General features: G+C 40.1%; 2 protein-coding genes across 13 annotated transcripts in view; one reads left to right on the forward strand and one right to left on the reverse strand.

The window, feature by feature from the left end:
* Myo81F (Myosin 81F) overlaps nt 1-17695 on the reverse strand; it is a 1428838-nt gene that overhangs the window by 956509 nt on the left and 454634 nt on the right. For all 12 annotated transcript variants that reach the window (XR_011419017.1, XM_070216714.1, XM_070216710.1 and 9 more), the window contains one exon: nt 9951-10470. Coding sequence is in view for 11 of the 12 variants with exons in the window: in XM_070216714.1 (XP_070072815.1) it covers nt 9951-10470 (520 nt within the window). In the remaining variant the exon portion in view is untranslated. The remainder of the gene's footprint in view (nt 1-9950; nt 10471-17695) is intronic.
* Nucleotides 1-17695, forward strand: part of LOC138913340 (uncharacterized) — a 275105-nt gene that overhangs the window by 82805 nt on the left and 174605 nt on the right. The window lies entirely within an intron of this gene.

The following is a 17695-nucleotide window of genomic DNA, read 5'->3' on the forward strand; positions in this document are numbered from 1 at the left end:
AAAAAAAGGCAGATTTTTTCCAATGCCATTTCTTAGATGGCGCTAGTGTATATTGTATTGCGCCATCTACCGCCAGATATTGGTACTACTGGTCATGAAAGGCGTAAATGTAGGCGCTGGCCAGGTTTAAGCGTTTATTGGGTTTGTGGGCGTTAGAGTGGGCGTGGCAATTTTTTACTTGGCCAATCGATAGGTATTGACGAAGCGAATACATATCAGTTACTATATTTATAATAGCTTCAAAACTGTGGGCGTTAAAGGGGGCTTGTGGGCGTTAGAGGGGGCGTGGCACCTTTTTGAAACAAACTTGCGCTGCGTAGGAGCTCCTAGAATATTCATGCAAAATGCCAATCTTCTAGCTTTTATAGTTTCCGAGATCTCAGCGTTCATACGGACAGACAGACAGACAGACAGACAGACAGACAGACAGACAGACAGACAGACAGACAGACAGACAGACAGACAGACAGACAGACAGACAGACAGACAGACAGACAGACAGACAGACAGACAGACAGACAGACAGACAGGCGGACAGACAGGCGGACATGGCTAGATCGACTCGGCTAGTGATCCTGATCAAGAATATATATACTTTATGGGGTCGGAAACGCTTCCTTCTAGCTGTTACATACTTTTGCACGAATACAATATACCTTTTTACTCTACGAGTAACGGGAATAACTAAAATAAATAAAATAATCATTATTTTTTGATCGATATTTTTTTCGCTCACAATAATAATAATTATTCTTTGAGCGATTGATAAAAACTCAACAAATAATTATTAAAATGAAGTAAAATGTATAAAAATCAATAAATAATCATTAAATATTGATGTTTATTATATCACTTATAATGATTACGGTCCCTGATTTTAAGTGCTAAAAACAAAATTGGCTCACTTTCAATTTCAGTGCGAAGCGACGGTAGATTAAAGATTAGTTTTGTATTGGTTGCTGCTTAAAATTGTCTCTTCCGGGCTTGCTGCTGCTACGAGTACGGATTCCAGGGCATTATCACAGCAGTCGATATGGGAACGGCGTCATTCACGGCATATATTTATATTTGGTTTTTATTTTACATTTAAAAAATTCATTTTATTAGGCATATAAGCCAAGAAAATATTTTATCATAACTTTTTTCCTTTATTTCCGTAAAAACAGCAGTATATTGTCCTAAGAAAACTACTTAAGAAATATATAAAAACTTGCATAAAAAAATCCTAAAATTCTTATTGCTTGCGTAAGTTATCAGCTGCACAGAACAGAAAAAAGAAATTCATTTTTCGACACAAATCCTTACATTAATTTCTTCATAACATTAGTACGTTGCCCAAAACATATTGTTTAAATATAGAATTTTATACTGGGTTGAGCATGTAATTAAATTCCTAATCGATTAGCGTGCAAATCTAAAAAATAAACTTGTTTTCTTAAAATAAAAAGTAGAACAAAAAATTGCTTAAAGATAGATCTCTCTCGAAAAGATAGCTCTCTATAAAATTAGAGAGTATATTATTTATAGGTAACGAAAAGGTAAATAAAAACCAAATACTCTTGGCGAATTAGTTAACGGGGGTTTTTGGAAGGTATCCACAGTAGACAACTCTTATAAGGGAAACCAATATTTATGCGAAGCAATGTTCTGCTTTATGTATTTGACTAATTTAAAAAACAGCATTAAGAAAAGAATTTCCATATTACTGCATTTTACCATTGATATTTTGCTTCTGTATGTTTTTTCCATTAATTTTTCACCTTGATTAGAATTATATTAATAATAGAAGATAAGGAAGGTAGGTGGAAGGGGATGCCGTAAATCAAATTGTTTAAACATTTCCATTTGTTTAAACAATATGAGGCACGTGTAAGGAAGGGTAAGAGATTTTTTTTGAATACTTTAATGCTATTTGCATTGTAAAACACAAAAATTTATAAGAAAATGTCTTCGATCTGTTGTAGAAATGTAACTGCAATCGTCAGCTAGCTTTCTTTGCGTTCGGACGTGCTTATAATTCTCGCTATGTTGCTTCACCGCTGCCCCGAGTGCAATACCGATGTTACACAGGCTCAGCTTCGCGCTTCGGATGCTATCCGCTGTTCTTCTTTGTGCCGGCGCGCTTATCATACTTCTTGCGTTGACCTCCCGGACGATGTGATAAAAATTCTATTAAATCCAAATATACTGTGGCAATGTGACACCTGTGTGGTTGCGAATGATTCGCATTCTAAAATTGATGAACTTGATGCTAAACTGCAAGCCCTGGAATGCTTATATCAGGGCCTCAATAATAAATTTTTGGATGCATTGAATCAAAATCAAAACATAAATCTTAAGCCTCGTCAACCGAGGCCTGCCAACGTAACTGCAGCTCCCCAGTCATATGCGGCTGCTGCTGCTACGTCTTCCGCGGTCGTTGACCCATCTAATCATGCCCTGGATATCGGGAGAGGAAACTTCATACAAGTTCGAAATAAGAAGAGAAGGAACAACAACAAGCCCAATAAGCATATTGTTGGAGTGGCCCCTAATGCCGAAGATCTTCACGTATTGCCAAGTAATAAATTCTTGCATGTCGGAAAGTTTGCAACAGCTACCGATCCTGCTGCTGTTTTAAAATATGTGTCCACCAAGCTTAATGTGGACGCTAATTCTTTCACTTGTGTAAAACTTGTAAAAAAAGATTTTGACGTTGCAACTTTAAAGTTTGTAAATTTCAAGCTTGGTATCCCTGATCACCTTTATGATTCAGTCTTCAAGAAAGATTTTTAGCCAAACTCAGTTAAGGTCAAAAGATTTATTCATAGAGAACGGGCCGTTATGGACGTGGATAAAATCGTACCCAATTTGCGGGAACCTGCACAAACTTCAACGTCGATTCATCCATCAAAAAACCCCTAGTAATCGGCGCCACTGGCGTCGATACTTTTGCGGGACATTTTTTGCAAGCCTCGGTCACTGCTCTCTCATCATCTTCCGCCTCTCTCCTGTCGCATCGTCAACAACATCAGCCGGAGCTGTTGTTGTCCGCTTTGTGCGACATTCGCCGTCCGCCAAGCTCTAACATCGGCGCGCTCCTCGGAGTTGCGCTTTCATCATCTTCCGCCTCTCTCCAGTCGCATCGTCAACATCATCAGCCGGAGCTGTTGCTGTCCGCTTTGTGCGACTTTCGCCAACCGCCCGGCTCTAATATCGGCGCTCTCATCATCTGGAGTAGCGCTCTCATCATCTTCCGCCTCTCTCCTGTCGCATCGTCAACAACATCAGCCGGAGCTGTTGTTGTCCACTTTGTGCGACATTCGCCGTCCGCCAAGCTCTAACATTGGCGCGCTCCTCGGAGTTGTACTCTCATCATCTTCCGCCTCTCTCCCGTCGCATTGTCTACAGCATCAGCTAAAGCTGCTGTTGTCCGCTTTGTGCGACTTTTGCCATCAGCCAAGCTCTAACATCGGCGCGCTCCTCGGAGTTGCGCTCTCATCATCTTCCGCCTCTCTCCCGTCGCATCGTCAATATCATCAGCCGGAGCTGTTGCTGTCCGCTTTGTGCGACTTTCGCCAACCGCCCGGCTCTAGTATCGACGCGCTCCTTGGAGTAGCGCTCTCATCATCTTCCGCCTCTCTCCTGTCGCATCGTCAACAACATCAGCCGGAGGTGTTGTTGTCCGCTTTGTGCGACATTCGCCGTCCGCCAAGCTCTAGTATCGGCGCGCTCCTTGGAGTTGCGCTCTCATCACCTTGCGCTTCTTTCTCATCACTTATTTCCGGTGCTCTCTGGAGTTGCTCTCCCCATCAACAACTACAATGGGCTGTGGCAGCTGGAGGGGGCTCTCGCGCACTATTAACAGGAGCGGATTCACCTGTGTGCAGTCATATTCGGAATGCTAATAATGACCGCCCACTAAATATTTGGAGCGATGATCACCAGCCTATTCGTATCCGCACAACTACTTTACTGAAGGTTCTTATTAATAATTCTAATACTTATGATAAGATCCCAGCAAGGCCTCTTACGGATTCGGGCCATGACGCTGGACCAAGTATTGATAGCATGACCAGGGATGACCGTACATGCACAAATAATATAACTTTCAATATTTATTTTCAAAATGTCGGTGGTATGCGTACAAAAGCTCATTCCCTTTTCTTGGCAACGTCTCAATGTGATCATGACGTCATCATTTTTGTTGAAACCTGGCTCAACATGGATTACTTTGATAATGAATTCTTCGATACGAATCTTTACCATGTATTCCGTAAGGATCGTGATGCCGTTAAAACAAGATGCTCCAGGGGTGGCGGCGTTCTAGTTGCTGTGCGGCGTGGACTTTGTTGCACTGCTATTCGTCTCCAGAATGAGGATTCTCTTCTTGATCAAATCTGTGTATCTCTCTCTGGTCCTACAGAAACAATTTCCCTGACAGTCTCATATATACCCCCTAGCAGCAGTTTTGATCTGTATAAAGCGCACGTTGATAACATTGCCCACCTACACCAGGAGCTGGAGGAAGGCCAGTACATATGTGTTTTGGGCGACTTCAACCTATCTTCGCTCGTGTGGGCTCATGATTCAGAGTCCTCAGCAATGGTTCCCAGTAACTTGCATCTCTTAGTCATTGATGAGCTTCTTAGTATGGCATTAGTCCAGATTAACCATGTATTTAATAATTTAAATAAGCTTCTAGACTTAATTTTTGTACATCCTGATTTAAGCATTAATTTATGTTGCAGCGATAATCCACTTGTCGCGTGTGATGCTCATGGCAAGCCTTTGTTAATCTCTATTACTTGTTATATTTTTCGCCCAATTAATTCTCGCTTGCCTTTTACTTATATTAATTCTAGCAGTTTAGATTCTATCCGTAACGATATTTCTAATATTAGATGGGCGGAGGTCCTCTCGCATGCAGATGTGAATACAGGCTATGAAGTTCTTTTCTCTCTACTATTGTGGGCAGATATGCTAAAACTAGGGTTCAAAGTTGTTACAGACTGCCATGGTGCACGCAAGGACTAAAGAAATATAAAAACCTTAGAAATAAATTCTATAAGCGCTACTTAGAAAGCGGTGATGCTGGTGACTTTGACCGTTACAAACAGCATAAGCGTGAGTTTGAGTTCCGCAATAAATTCTTATACAACCAATATATTGCTGATATAGAGCGTAAATTAACCACCAATCCTAAATCATTCTGGCACTTTATCAATTCCAAACGAACATCTTCTTACTTTCCTTCCCATATGTCATTTGAAGATCATTCAGCCTCCACGGATATTGGGGTCGCTAATCTATTTGTTAAGTTCTTTGCATCTAACTTTGAGCCGGGTTCGCTGTGGAATGACGATGATTCGCTCAATGCCATTCCTACTATGTTAAATATTGGTTGCTTGGATGTCACCGATTCTGATTGCCATCTGGCGGCTGAAAGCTTTAATGAGTCAGAAAAATTAGATTGTGATGGCCTTTCTCCATTTATTTTGAAAAATTGTATAGGTGTTCTTTGTGAGCCCCTTAAAATCATCTTTAATTTATCTCTTTCCACTGGTGTTTTTACGCATAGAAGCTGGCCACTGTTTCTCCTATATTCAAGTCGGGTTCAAAAAATATGGTTTCAAATTATAGGCCAATTGCAAAGCTCAGCAATATCTCAAAAATGTTCGAAGGAATTGTAGCCAAGCAGCTAACTTTTCTTGTTGGTCGGATCATCAGTCCTAACCAACATGGTTTTATGCCTCGACGGTCGACTACCACAAACTTAGCTAAGTTCAATAATTTTTGCACCCACTCGTTTCCCAGTCATCATCAAGTTGATGTGGTCTACACTGATTTCGCTAAAGCATTTGATAAAGTCTCCCATAATGCTTTATTAGCTTAGCTGCAGAAAATGGTATTTCACTCAGAATTACTTAGCTGGTTCAAATCATATTTAGATGATCGGATTTACAGAGTTGAATGCAATGCTGTTTACTCTAACCCATATGTGGCAACTTCTGGCCTTCCTTAGGGAAGTGCTTTGGGTCCGTTGCTGTTCATTGTCTTCATAAATGATATTAGCTATTGCATAAAGAACTCGGAATTCCTGTTGTTCGCTGACGATCTTAAAATATTTAGAGCTGTGAATTCTATCTCCGATAGTGACCTTCTTCAAAATGACCTAGAAAGAGTGGGAAATTGGTGTTCTCGTAATAATTTGCCTCTGAATTTGTCAAAATGTTTCTTCGTTAGGTACAGTAAACGAATAATTAATATCCTTTTCTCGTATTCCATTGACTCCCATATTCTGTCCCTGAGAAATGAATCCCTGGAACTAGGAGTTATGTTTGATAGTAAATTTATGTTCATTGAACATATTAACTATATTATTCCTGAGGCCTATGTATGGTTTTGTAAAAAGAAATGCCGCGCAATTTAAAGGTCCCTAAACGAAGCTAAGCTTATATTCAGCCTTCATTAGGTCAAAACTGGAATATGCCTCTTTCATCTGGAATTCGACGGGTACTATTCACATAAACCGGCTTGAGCGTGTACAGAAACAGTTTCTACGTTTTGCCCTTCTGTCCTTAAATTTCAATGACCCGGTCCCGTCTTATTCTGCCAAATGTCGGCATGTTCACCTTTCTTCCCTAGAAGATCGGAGAACTACCAGTTCATTAGTTTTCATATTTGACTTGCTGACCTCTGAAACCGACTGCCCTGCACTGCAGCATAGGGTTATCGGTGCTTGGTAGATCTTTAAGAACGTTTGAATCATTTTTTGTACCGTCTTACAGAGCCAATTATGCCCACAATGAGCCGTTGTGTAGAGCCCTGCATTTTTATAATAAGTTACCATCTCACAATCGGTTGGACCCATGCTCCCCCAGAGATTTAATCAAGAAAAACTTATATAATTATTTTGCCTCACTTAGTATTTAATTTAGTATTAGTTAGTAGCCAGTTAAGGTTTTTTTTACTGTTGGCGAATAAAGAAATAAATAAATAAATTTGTTGTGCGCAAAAGGTTATCAGTATTATCATTAATTTGAATTTAAGCGAATTTAACTTCCTAAGTCAGCTGCAATGCACACACACGCACATGTCTAGGGATTGTGTTTATAAAAAACTAATTTTGTGGCTTTTATATATTTCGTCCATGTGCGTGTGCAAGGGAGCGAAATAATGTTTTTTACAAATGAACAATTTGTCAATATCTCAACGTTTGAAAACTAATAAATAGTTTGCTGATCAGTTTTTTGCATTATAAAAATAAAAGCAATTTTAGGGAAAATTTAAACTGTAAAATTCATCTTAATGGGATTTCTGTCAGGCCAACCGATATTTTTAAATTTAACATTTAAAACGTGTTATGAGTGTTGGCTATGGTATTTTCATTTTCCCCTTGCGCGGTCACACTTAAAGTGCGTCAGCAGGACATACATACATACATGCGCCACCAGAACATACATACAAACATATGGGGAGGCGTGACGTCACATCAGGTTAGCCAATTTGAAAATATTGGGGACTTGGTTAAGGATGCTGAATCTCGAAAAGATTTAAATGAAGTTATTTGCGGGTATAAGATTATAAACATCACATTTTTAAACCATTTTAACAACATTTATAACAGAGAAATAGCAAAAGAAAGAATTAAAAAAAAAATCGATTTTTGGGGCACTTTGGGGTCGTTTTTTGTTTTAATTTTTACGTCACACTCTGCGCCTAATTATTTCAGAATTAATTTGATTTTTCTAGATTTTTAGGTCAATCCGCTCTAGGTGGAATTTTCTACTGACCAAATTTTATCCTTACATTTCTATTAGTTCAGAGATGTATATATTGTTAGCCGGCTCGAGGCAAGGATTTGAAAAACAACGCAAATTTTAATTTAGGAATGATCAACAAAATAATAGAAAAAACGTTGTAAAAAGTAGGCTTTATTTTTGTCAATGTAAAAACAACATTTTAGGGAGGCATACCTGCAAGGGTATATAAACTTCGGCTGGCCGAAGTTAACTTCCTTTCTTGTTTTATTTTTTTTTGTTACAATGACCCCTGCCCATTCATATTCTTTTTGGACCGTCTTCATGTACAGCTCAAAATATCAAAGTATTCATTGGTTGATTTGTTTAAGTGTTGTTATTTCTTTTTTTTTACAATTTAGTTCCTGCCTTTCAAAAAAAGTTCTCTTTGGCCGTCTTCATGTACAGCTCAACGTTACAATAGCTTTATCGTACCCGTTACTCGTGGAGTAAAAGGGTATATTGTATTCGTGCAAAAGTATGTAACAGCTAGAAGGAAGCGTTTCCGACGCAGCACAAGTTTATTTCAGCCGAGCACCACGCCCTCTCTAACGCCCACTAACGATTTTAAAATATGTCTGGCGCCCACACCTTTAAAGATTTTCGAGAAGTATAAATATAATTTTGTAGTGCATTTTTATACCTATCGAAATGTAGAAGACATTTTTCAAATCAGACTATTCATTAAAAAGTTATACGCAATCAAAAAAAATTTAGCCGAGTGACGGGTATTAGATAGTCGGAACACCAACCCGACTATAGCGTTCTCTCTTGTTTCTTTTTGAAGTGACATGACCGTATCGAAAATTGTACATATCCCTGTCTCTCTTTCACTGTTGACGAACGTTCTCTCTGTCCTCTTCTTTCCTCTCTTCGCTCTGAGCGCGCTCGCACATGGTTCAAATCCATATATAAGGTGGTCTCGTCAGCTCTGCTGAGGACGTTAAATATGTTTACCTCTCTGTCTTTCTTAAGCGATAGAATGAGATAACTCGATAGAGACTGGCACAAATGACGTCCTCAAAAGAGAGCAGCTCTTGCGTTGAGACTACCTTACACATATAGTTGCACCATGCGCTCACATAAAGTTCAGAGCTTGTGTGAAAATACGATTTTTAAGCCAAAATCATATCTGTGACATCTATTAAGCTGCACACTTTTTAGACTGCGAATCCGCTGCTGCGCACAGCTGTCGACTTTCAAATGTAAACAAACCGATCGAGAAGAAGACAAATTACATGTTTATATTTCCAGGTCGGTCCAAGAAATGACAAACGAGAGAGGAATACTGGAAGTGAAACCTCGGTCGTGCGTAGGCTGGACACACCCCTTTTTTAACCTACGATCAGATAAACCGATTTTGGCCATCAAATACTTGGTAGAATAGAATGCCCTTTAACTTTCTTATACGCCTCATTGAGTTTCAAAAGTTTAAAAAGTTCGGAAAAGTAAAAAAATGCTAGCACAAATGGCTTCCTTAAAATACACGCCTAAAAACCGAAATTAGGTTTATATTACGTTAAGCAGGAAGGCAAAAAACCAGTGGATTTTTGCCTGCGTTCCACAGCCAGAGATCCACATACAAAAACTCATTTATTTCTCACTTTTTGTGTCACCCCCGTCTATTTCGAAACCAGATATGGGAAAAATGTAATGGGTGAATGGGGTTTTTGTCCATTCCGCTTGTATGAAAAAACATCATGGAAATAACCCGGTTTTAAATTGATTTGACACCACAACAAATCAAGAATCAGTTTTTCTGTAATACCCCCGGAAAGTTGGCAATTTGTTAGCATTCTTCCAACTTTGAGGAGAACTTTTCGGATAACGCAGTTTAATTTGGAAAATCGTAACGAATTCAAACTTTATCGCATTCAACAAGGTACATTTTTGATGTAACATAGTGTATACATATCAAGCCGCTGTTACATAATCGTTTTGTTCCAACACTTTTGGACGAATGTTTTAAAATATTCAAAACCGAGATATGATCGTTAAATAATTTTAAATTAAAAAACGAGTTAATTTAAAGTTTTCTCAATAGATAGTTGGGTTCTTCCAACATATAAATAAAACAATAACTAGTTTGGGAATAAATTAAATGAAGTTTATTTTATATTAATTTACTTTACTTATATTGAACTTGTTATTATATTTTTATAGTCTTACCTCTCTAGCAAAAACTCCGCGCAAACGACTTTGTATGACAATTGCACTACGTCTCATTCTAATAAAATTAATTCTTAATATCCAGCCTCTATACGCATGCTGTATTTTCAAAACAGCAAGTTTAATGCGTAAAAATGAAGTAAAGCAGTAAAATCGTTTCCAATATTTTTGAATAATTACGGCACTCGTATATACTTTTTTTGTCCGCTTGTCCTCCAATAGTTTATAAGCCACACTGCGCAAAAATATTTTGCTTTTTCCGATTTGCCATTCTGTAGTTGGCGAGTCAATTATTTCAAATATTTTGGTTATATATTTATGTGGGTATTGTACAGACTTATCTTTCATTAAACATTTATATTTATCTATAAAATCTTCATGTCTTAAGTGTATAGGAAATCCTTCCCTTCTTATTCGAATTATATCCACAACTCCGAGGTATTTTAATTGGTCAAGAACTAATGAATGGCTGTAGTTATTTGGTTGCTTCAGTAAGTTTGGTTTTATACAACGAACGTACCTAAAAAGAAAAAATGTCATAAAATTATATATTAATTTAACTTTAATAAATATCAGAAAAACAACTATTGTATGCAATTTTATTCGGGGGTGTCACAGAAAACCATTTCAACCGAATTTCCCCCGAATAGCAAATCTCAGTGTAACAGAAGTCATTTTTACAAATGTTTCCCAAAAATATAACTTTATATAATGCCGTTTCCTCTCTTGTACATCAGTGTACTGTAGTATTTTTTCGGTATTCAAAAAAAATGCTATTTCCTGTCCGCAAGGGACAGCATTTAGCATTAATCATTTATTATTTTGAAATCAGATGTGCTTTGCTTTTAAATTCAAAATATTCAATGCTAACAAAAATTATCTCCTTTTTGTCATGTGTTTTCTGATGAAAATTTAAAAACAGCTACAGATACAACACAGGCACCGAAACACAAAAAAAAGGGTTGAAAGCTTTTCATGAGGAAGACATTTTTCTAATCCTGAAATATGGGCATAATTTCTCAAATACTACTATCCAAAAGCAGGAGATTTGAACAATCAAATGTATTGACCATGGCCAATTAAGACTTTAATGTTCTATTAAGCATTTGTTTGCATTATACATATATTGCATTATCTTTATTATTTATTATTTAAGCTAGGCATGCACATTAGAAATTTTTTGGGATAATTCTATTGTTGATTTTGCAATCCTTCGGTGTTCTTAGTGCAATAATCGATATGGTGGTTTGTTGCCTCTTAGTTCCTGTGACAAAACTGAGGGGCAAAAGATTGGTCAGGTTTTGTTAACTGAAGTTATACACAACTTTTTTTTCTACAAAAAAATCATCTATAGTGGGCCTTGATTATTTCGTAAAACTTGCGATGGCCGTTTTGTCGATAGTCAATAAATATTCCGATATTTGGTGTTTTAGGAACATAAAACATCAAGAAATAGCATAAAAATTTTATTGATTATTATTAAATAAATGATTTTTATACTGCCGAATTTAAATCCGCCTGTCATATGCTTGGCGGAAAGTTTCCGTGTGAATTTTTCGGAAGTTAACAGAGTAACAACAGAGGGAAATTCGATTTCGTGCAGTTCTTTCGAAAGTGAGTCTTGGAACAGGTCTGGGAAATTCGAATACGTGTGAAACTTTCGGAAGTTAAAACTAGAACAGGGCCGTATATATACTTTATAGGGTCGGAAACGCTTCCTTCTCCCTGTTACATATTTTTGGACGAATACAATATACCCTTTTACTCTACGAGTAACGGGTATAATTACTATCAATCAAAACTTCAGCTTGGTTAAGGAGTCAGACACTTTTATTCTAGCCCATATACCAGGAGGCTAGCTTCGTCCAGCCGTATAACTGCCCCAATCTTTTGCCCCTCAGTTTTGTCACAGGAACTAAGAGGCAACAAACCACCATATCGATTATTGCACTAAGACCACCGAAGGATTGCAAAATCAACTATAGAATTATCCCAAAAAAAAAACTAATGAGTTCCTAAAAAAAATATCTAAATGAGTTTGTTTGTGGGGAAAACAGCGAATATGCCACCCTTATTTTAGTTATAAATAAAAACGCACGAATAGGTTCTATTATATGTATATCATTTATTCGGAGCGGCAAACGGACTGAGTGTTAAAGCTTGGCTCCACGCTCTTAATATATATATGCAGGCCTACAAAGTAGTCGCTGAATAGATAAGCGACAGCTTTAGAAGAATGAGAGAGACGGCGACAAAAGATAAGCAAAGAGCGCTGCAGGTGCCGTCGTACACCTATGCGCGCATGACTAGGCGCTGGCGCTCTGCTCCGAGCATACTCCCCCCGTTGGAAGAGGTAAGGTTCCAACTATCTCGGAATCGATGGGCAGAACGGCTAGTTTGGCGACGGCTCGCTTGATCAGACTCGTAGCTACACGGACCATAGCTACTCTGATGACTCCGTCCCCGCCGGGTATGACTTCCTCGATGCGCCCAAGCTGCCATCTCCTTCAGCAAAACTATACTTCCAACCTTGATGTTAGACGTTTCGACGCGCAACTTGCTTCTCTCTTGCAGAAGGATTAAATACTCGCGGCTCCATCTTTTCCAGAAATGTTGCTGCATCTGAGTCACACGCTGCCATCTGCTGAGGCATCCTTTGCGAAGATGAGTAATGTCAGGCTAAGGAAACTTAGTGAAGCTGGAACCCTTTAGGAAATGCGCCGGTGTTAGCACCTCAAGGTTTTCAGCATTTTCTGAAATTGGACAGAGTGGACGGGAGTTAAGGATGGCAGAAATCTCATATGCAAGAGTTCTTAATTCATCGATGGCTAAGACTGATGCACCGACGACCCTGTAGAAGTGAAATTTAGCTGATTTCACAGCAGCCTCCCATAAGCCACCGAAGTGCGGGGCACGCGGAGGGATGAAATTCCAATCGATCCCATCAGCTAAACAGACTGAAGATATCGATGTTGTGTGCTGCTCGCTCAAAAAGAGCTCTTTCAGCTCGTCAAGCTCGCTCTTTGCACCGACAAAGTTGGTAGCATTGTCGCTCCAAATGGTACGAGGACTGCCTCTAAGGCTGATGAATCTCCTCAGCGCTGCGATGAAAGACAAATATATAGCACTTGTGGGGTGCCTTATTTCTGACCTCTGCCTTATGATAGAATGGCCCACAATAGTCCACTCCTGTGGTATGAAAGGCCGGAATGGGCTGCACTCTATTTGCTGGTTGGCTACCCATGACGTGCTCCCAAGTAACAGGCTTCATTCTGAAACATCGGACGCATTTGTTGATAACGCTGGCGACGAATTTGCGGCCTCCAATCGGCCAGTACCTTTGCCGTAATGCGCCTGCGATCCTGCATGCAAATATTTCTCATGATAGTAAACAATGATCGCCTTGGTGACTGGATGATCCTTGCGCAACAGTATCGGATGCCTCGTATCATAGTCCAAGTTTGAGTTCTGCAGCCTTCCACCAACGCGAAGTAACCCATCGGAGCCGAGTACAGGTCTAAGTGACACCAGCTTGCTTTTCTGTGGAAAGGGCTTGCCCTGGCTAAGAGATACGTACTCCTTCGGCAAGTTAACCTGCCGAATGCCCCTTAAAATAAGTACAGTCCCAGAGTTGATCTCCTCTACCGAAAGATTAGCGCAGATTTGGCTCTGCAATTTGAAATGAACCGATAAATACAAATACGCGCTGCAACTTATCGAAAGAGTTAAGGAATTTGCAGTTTGGTTGATCAGCGCCACAGAACGGCGCTCTGGAAGATCCTTTACAGAGTCTAGCAGGGACGGCCAATTCGACGAACTTTGCAGAAGGAATGGAGGCCCGTTAGCCCAAAGAGAATGTTCCAACAATTCTCTCGGGGTACATCCTCGCGATACGACGTCTGCCGGATTCAAGTTTGTAGGAACGTGATGCCAAGTCATATCTTTCGTCATCTCCTGAATTTTTGCGATTCTATTTGTTACGAAAACATTAAACTCCCTCGGAGGTTGCCGAATCCACGCCAACACAATAGACGAGTCCGACCAGCAATGCAAGGTGCAATCGAAATATATGGCTTCCTTGACGTTTACGATTAGCTCAGCCAATAAAAGCGCTGCGGAAAGTTCTAATCTTGGAATTGTTAAGGCCTTCAATGGAGCTACCCTTGACTTGGCACAAAGCAGATGAACTTTCGATTCTCCATTGGTCTCCGATCGCAAGTATAGACACGCCCCATAAGCTGACATGCTAGCATCGCAGAATCCATGCAATTCAACGGCGGCCCTTGATTGCAGAAAAATCTTACATTTTGTGATAATTGGAGTTATTAAACCGAGTGGGTCATAGAATTTGGCCATCGTTGACAATGCAACCCGCTTAATGGGTCGTTGGTTAATTGGCAGTTGAGAAAATTTAACTAGGAGTTGATCAGAAGATGGATCCCAGACTAGTCCCAATGCCTTGGCGACATCCGATCCATCGTGAAATGTGATTAGCTGCTCCTTGTCGCATTCAGACTCTCCTTCCAGGGCTGCTGACTCATTCGAACACCATTTGCGGATTGGAAAGTGGCCTCGCGACAGTAGTTCCTTCACCTGACGACGAATTTCTCTCACCTCTTCAACTGAGTCCCCACCAGATATTAAATCATCCACATAGAAATCTCTACAAACAATTTTTGATCCAATAGGAAATGATTCCTCCTCATTGTAAGAGAGTTGATGCATGGCCCTTATAGCCAAGAAGGCAGCTGGCTTGGTTCCATAGGTCACCGTGTTCAATTTAAAAACGCTCAACTCTTCTGTGGAGTTCTGTCTCCAAACGATGCACTGCAAAAAGTCATCCGGGTACGAAAGACGCACGCAACGGTACATCTTGCAGATATCTCCACAAAGGGCAACTTTAAAAAATCGAAAGCGAAGCAGTATATTGAAGATTTTTTGTTGAATTGTTGGTCCTGCCAGAAGTAAGTCGTTCAGAGAGCTACCAGAGGTTGACTTGGCAGATCCATCAAAAACGACGCGAAGCTTCGTAGTCGTGCTCTCCTGCTTATGTACGCAATGGTGGGGCAAAAAGAATTGTGTTTCTGACGGTTCCTTTGTTACAAGAGACATGTGACCTAAATTAATATACTCCTTCAAAAATGCTGAGTATTGAGCTTTCAGGGCTGGGTTTCTATCTAGTTTAGCTTCCAAACTCTTGAAGCGACGACGAGCCAGGCAATAAGAATCACCTAGAGATTCAAATCCGGAAGTGGACAAGAGACGAACAGAGTATTGGCCGTTTCCAAGCCTAGTGAAATTTTCAGTAAAAAGCTGTTCACATCGCAAGTCTTCCGGCAATAACGATGGCTTAGACGAAGTGAAGTCCTCAATTTCCCAAAATCGCTTTACTATGACGGCAAGTGTTTCATCGGAATGATCAGCTGGGTCCTTGATGCTGGCTTGCAAAACTGATTTATGAGTTGGCATACTCGATGATAACCCTCCAGAGACTATCCAACCAAGTTTGGTGTTCTGAAGAGTTGGCAAAGCCCTATCCAAATGAATTTGTCCCGTAGAAATTATTTCGAAAAACAACCCAGCGCCAAGTAAAAGGTCAATTCGTTGTGATTGATTGAAATGAGGATCCGCGAGCGAAATGTTTTGCGGTATCCTCCATGATATTGTATTTATATTGAAATGGGGCTGATAATCAGTAATCCTGTGAGTCACAGCCGCTGTGAATGCCGCACGATAGCTTGCATCCTGTGATTGCGCAAGAATGTCGACAGTCTTATCAGAGATCATGGAAGATTCTCCTATCCCAGAAATCGAGGTTTGCGATCTTCTATGATTCAAATTTAGTTGGCTAGCTAAGCGAGAGGTTATGAAGTTAAGCTGGGAAGCCGAATCTAAAATTGCTCGGCAAGGCATAAATGCTCCAATTCTATTCTTAACGTAGATAATAGCAGTTGGAAGCAACACGTAGTCGATCGGCAAAATATTTGAGGTTTTGGGTGGAGGGCTTAGTAAATGACGATTAGGATGCGATAATGTATGCGAACATGATACTAATGCTAATGACGTAGATGGCAATGGCTGAGAGCTCGAGGATGGATCGCATGATGGAGATTAAAATGAGGCGGATGTTGCGGGTGGGTCATGGTTCATGTGTAATAATGAATGGTGCTTCATACGACAACATTTGCAGTGAGTCGACTTGCATTGCTGCAAACTATGCCCCTTGCGCAAACATTTGAGGCAAAGGTGCAACTTCTTTGCTTCTCTATATCGAAGATTCGGACTCAAATTTAAAAATCGAGAACACTTTGGCAAATAATGATCCCGTGCATCGCAAAATAAACATATCAAATGATTTGAGCTAGTAGCAGCAGCAATGAGTGAATTTTGGTTATATTTGTGCAAGTTTTTTCCCACCTGCTGGCCTGGTGTTTGAGTTACCAAGACTTGATCCTAGTTTTCCATCATCCTGCATCTCTTTTCCAAAAACGACTCCATAGCATCCCAGGTGGACAGCTCAGTGATTGACAAATCATCTTCCCATTTTTCCCGCGTCCTCTGATCCAGTTTCCGAGTGACGATGTGAATTAAAAGTCCATCCAAAATTTGTTGCGTAGTGGCCAGGGTTCGAATTGCTCGCAGATGCGAATTCATGCAATCACTGAGCTCCCGAAGACCCTTCGAGGACCCCTTCTCGACACCCTTTAAACCAAATATTGCCTGAACGTGTGCCTGAAAGTGTAAAACTTTATTATCAAATCGATTAACCAGCAAATTCATAGCCTCTTTGTAATTAGCATTCGAGGGTTCGAGCGAGCGTATGGTTTCCAGAGCCACGCCGCCCAAACTCGAACGAAAATATTGTAGTTTTTCAATGTCACTTAGCTCATCATCATTTCCGATGACCGTGTTGAAAGTCGCAAGAAATTCGGGCCACTCAGAGTAGGATCCATGAAAACGAGCAATTTCCATATTTGGCAACCGGGGCTTCCTAGATCGAAAAGAGAGATCCGCATTATTAGTGAGATCAATAGATGTTGAATTTGCAACGTTAGAAGCCGGCAATTGCGACTTGCGATGAGCACCCAAGCCTCGATTTAGTTTCGCCTTCACATCTATGAAAGCCTCGGCAAATTCAATCCGATGGTCGCTCGAGGTCTCTGCAAAATCCAGTCTTTCCAACGATGTCTGCGCAGAATCAAATGCCTGGTTTACGGAATTGATCCATTTCATTCGCGCTAGCAAATCAGCTTCGTCAAACTGATTAATCGCCTCAATTTGCCGCAAAGTAGATTGGGCTTTGACTTGTGGATTCATTTTGAGCCCGAACCGAGCTTTACGTATCACGCATTTTTATTTTGATCACAAGAAAAACAAGAAAGGAAGCTACCTTCGGCCAGCCGAAGCTTATATACCCTTGCAGATAAAGTAATACTCACTCGGTGCAGTTCCAGTGATTCCAGATTCAGCGTTTCTATTTTTGAATTTTGTTTTTAAGTAGTCAAGAATTAAAACGCCTACTTCCTACAAGTAACAATGAATTTTCTTATATATGTTTGAATATTCCTATGGGAGCCTTAAGATATAGTGGTCCGATCCGGCTCGCTCCGACATATGTACTACCTGCAATAGAAAGAAGACTTTCGGGAAAGTTTCATCGCGATAGCTTTAAAACTGAGAGACTAGTTCGCATAGAAACGGACGGACGGACAGACGGACATGGCTAGATAGACTCGGCTATTGGT

The sequence above is a fragment of the Drosophila takahashii genome, chromosome 3R (genome assembly GCF_030179915.1).
Source record: "Drosophila takahashii strain IR98-3 E-12201 chromosome 3R, DtakHiC1v2, whole genome shotgun sequence".
NCBI lineage: Eukaryota > Metazoa > Arthropoda > Insecta > Diptera > Drosophilidae > Drosophila > Drosophila takahashii.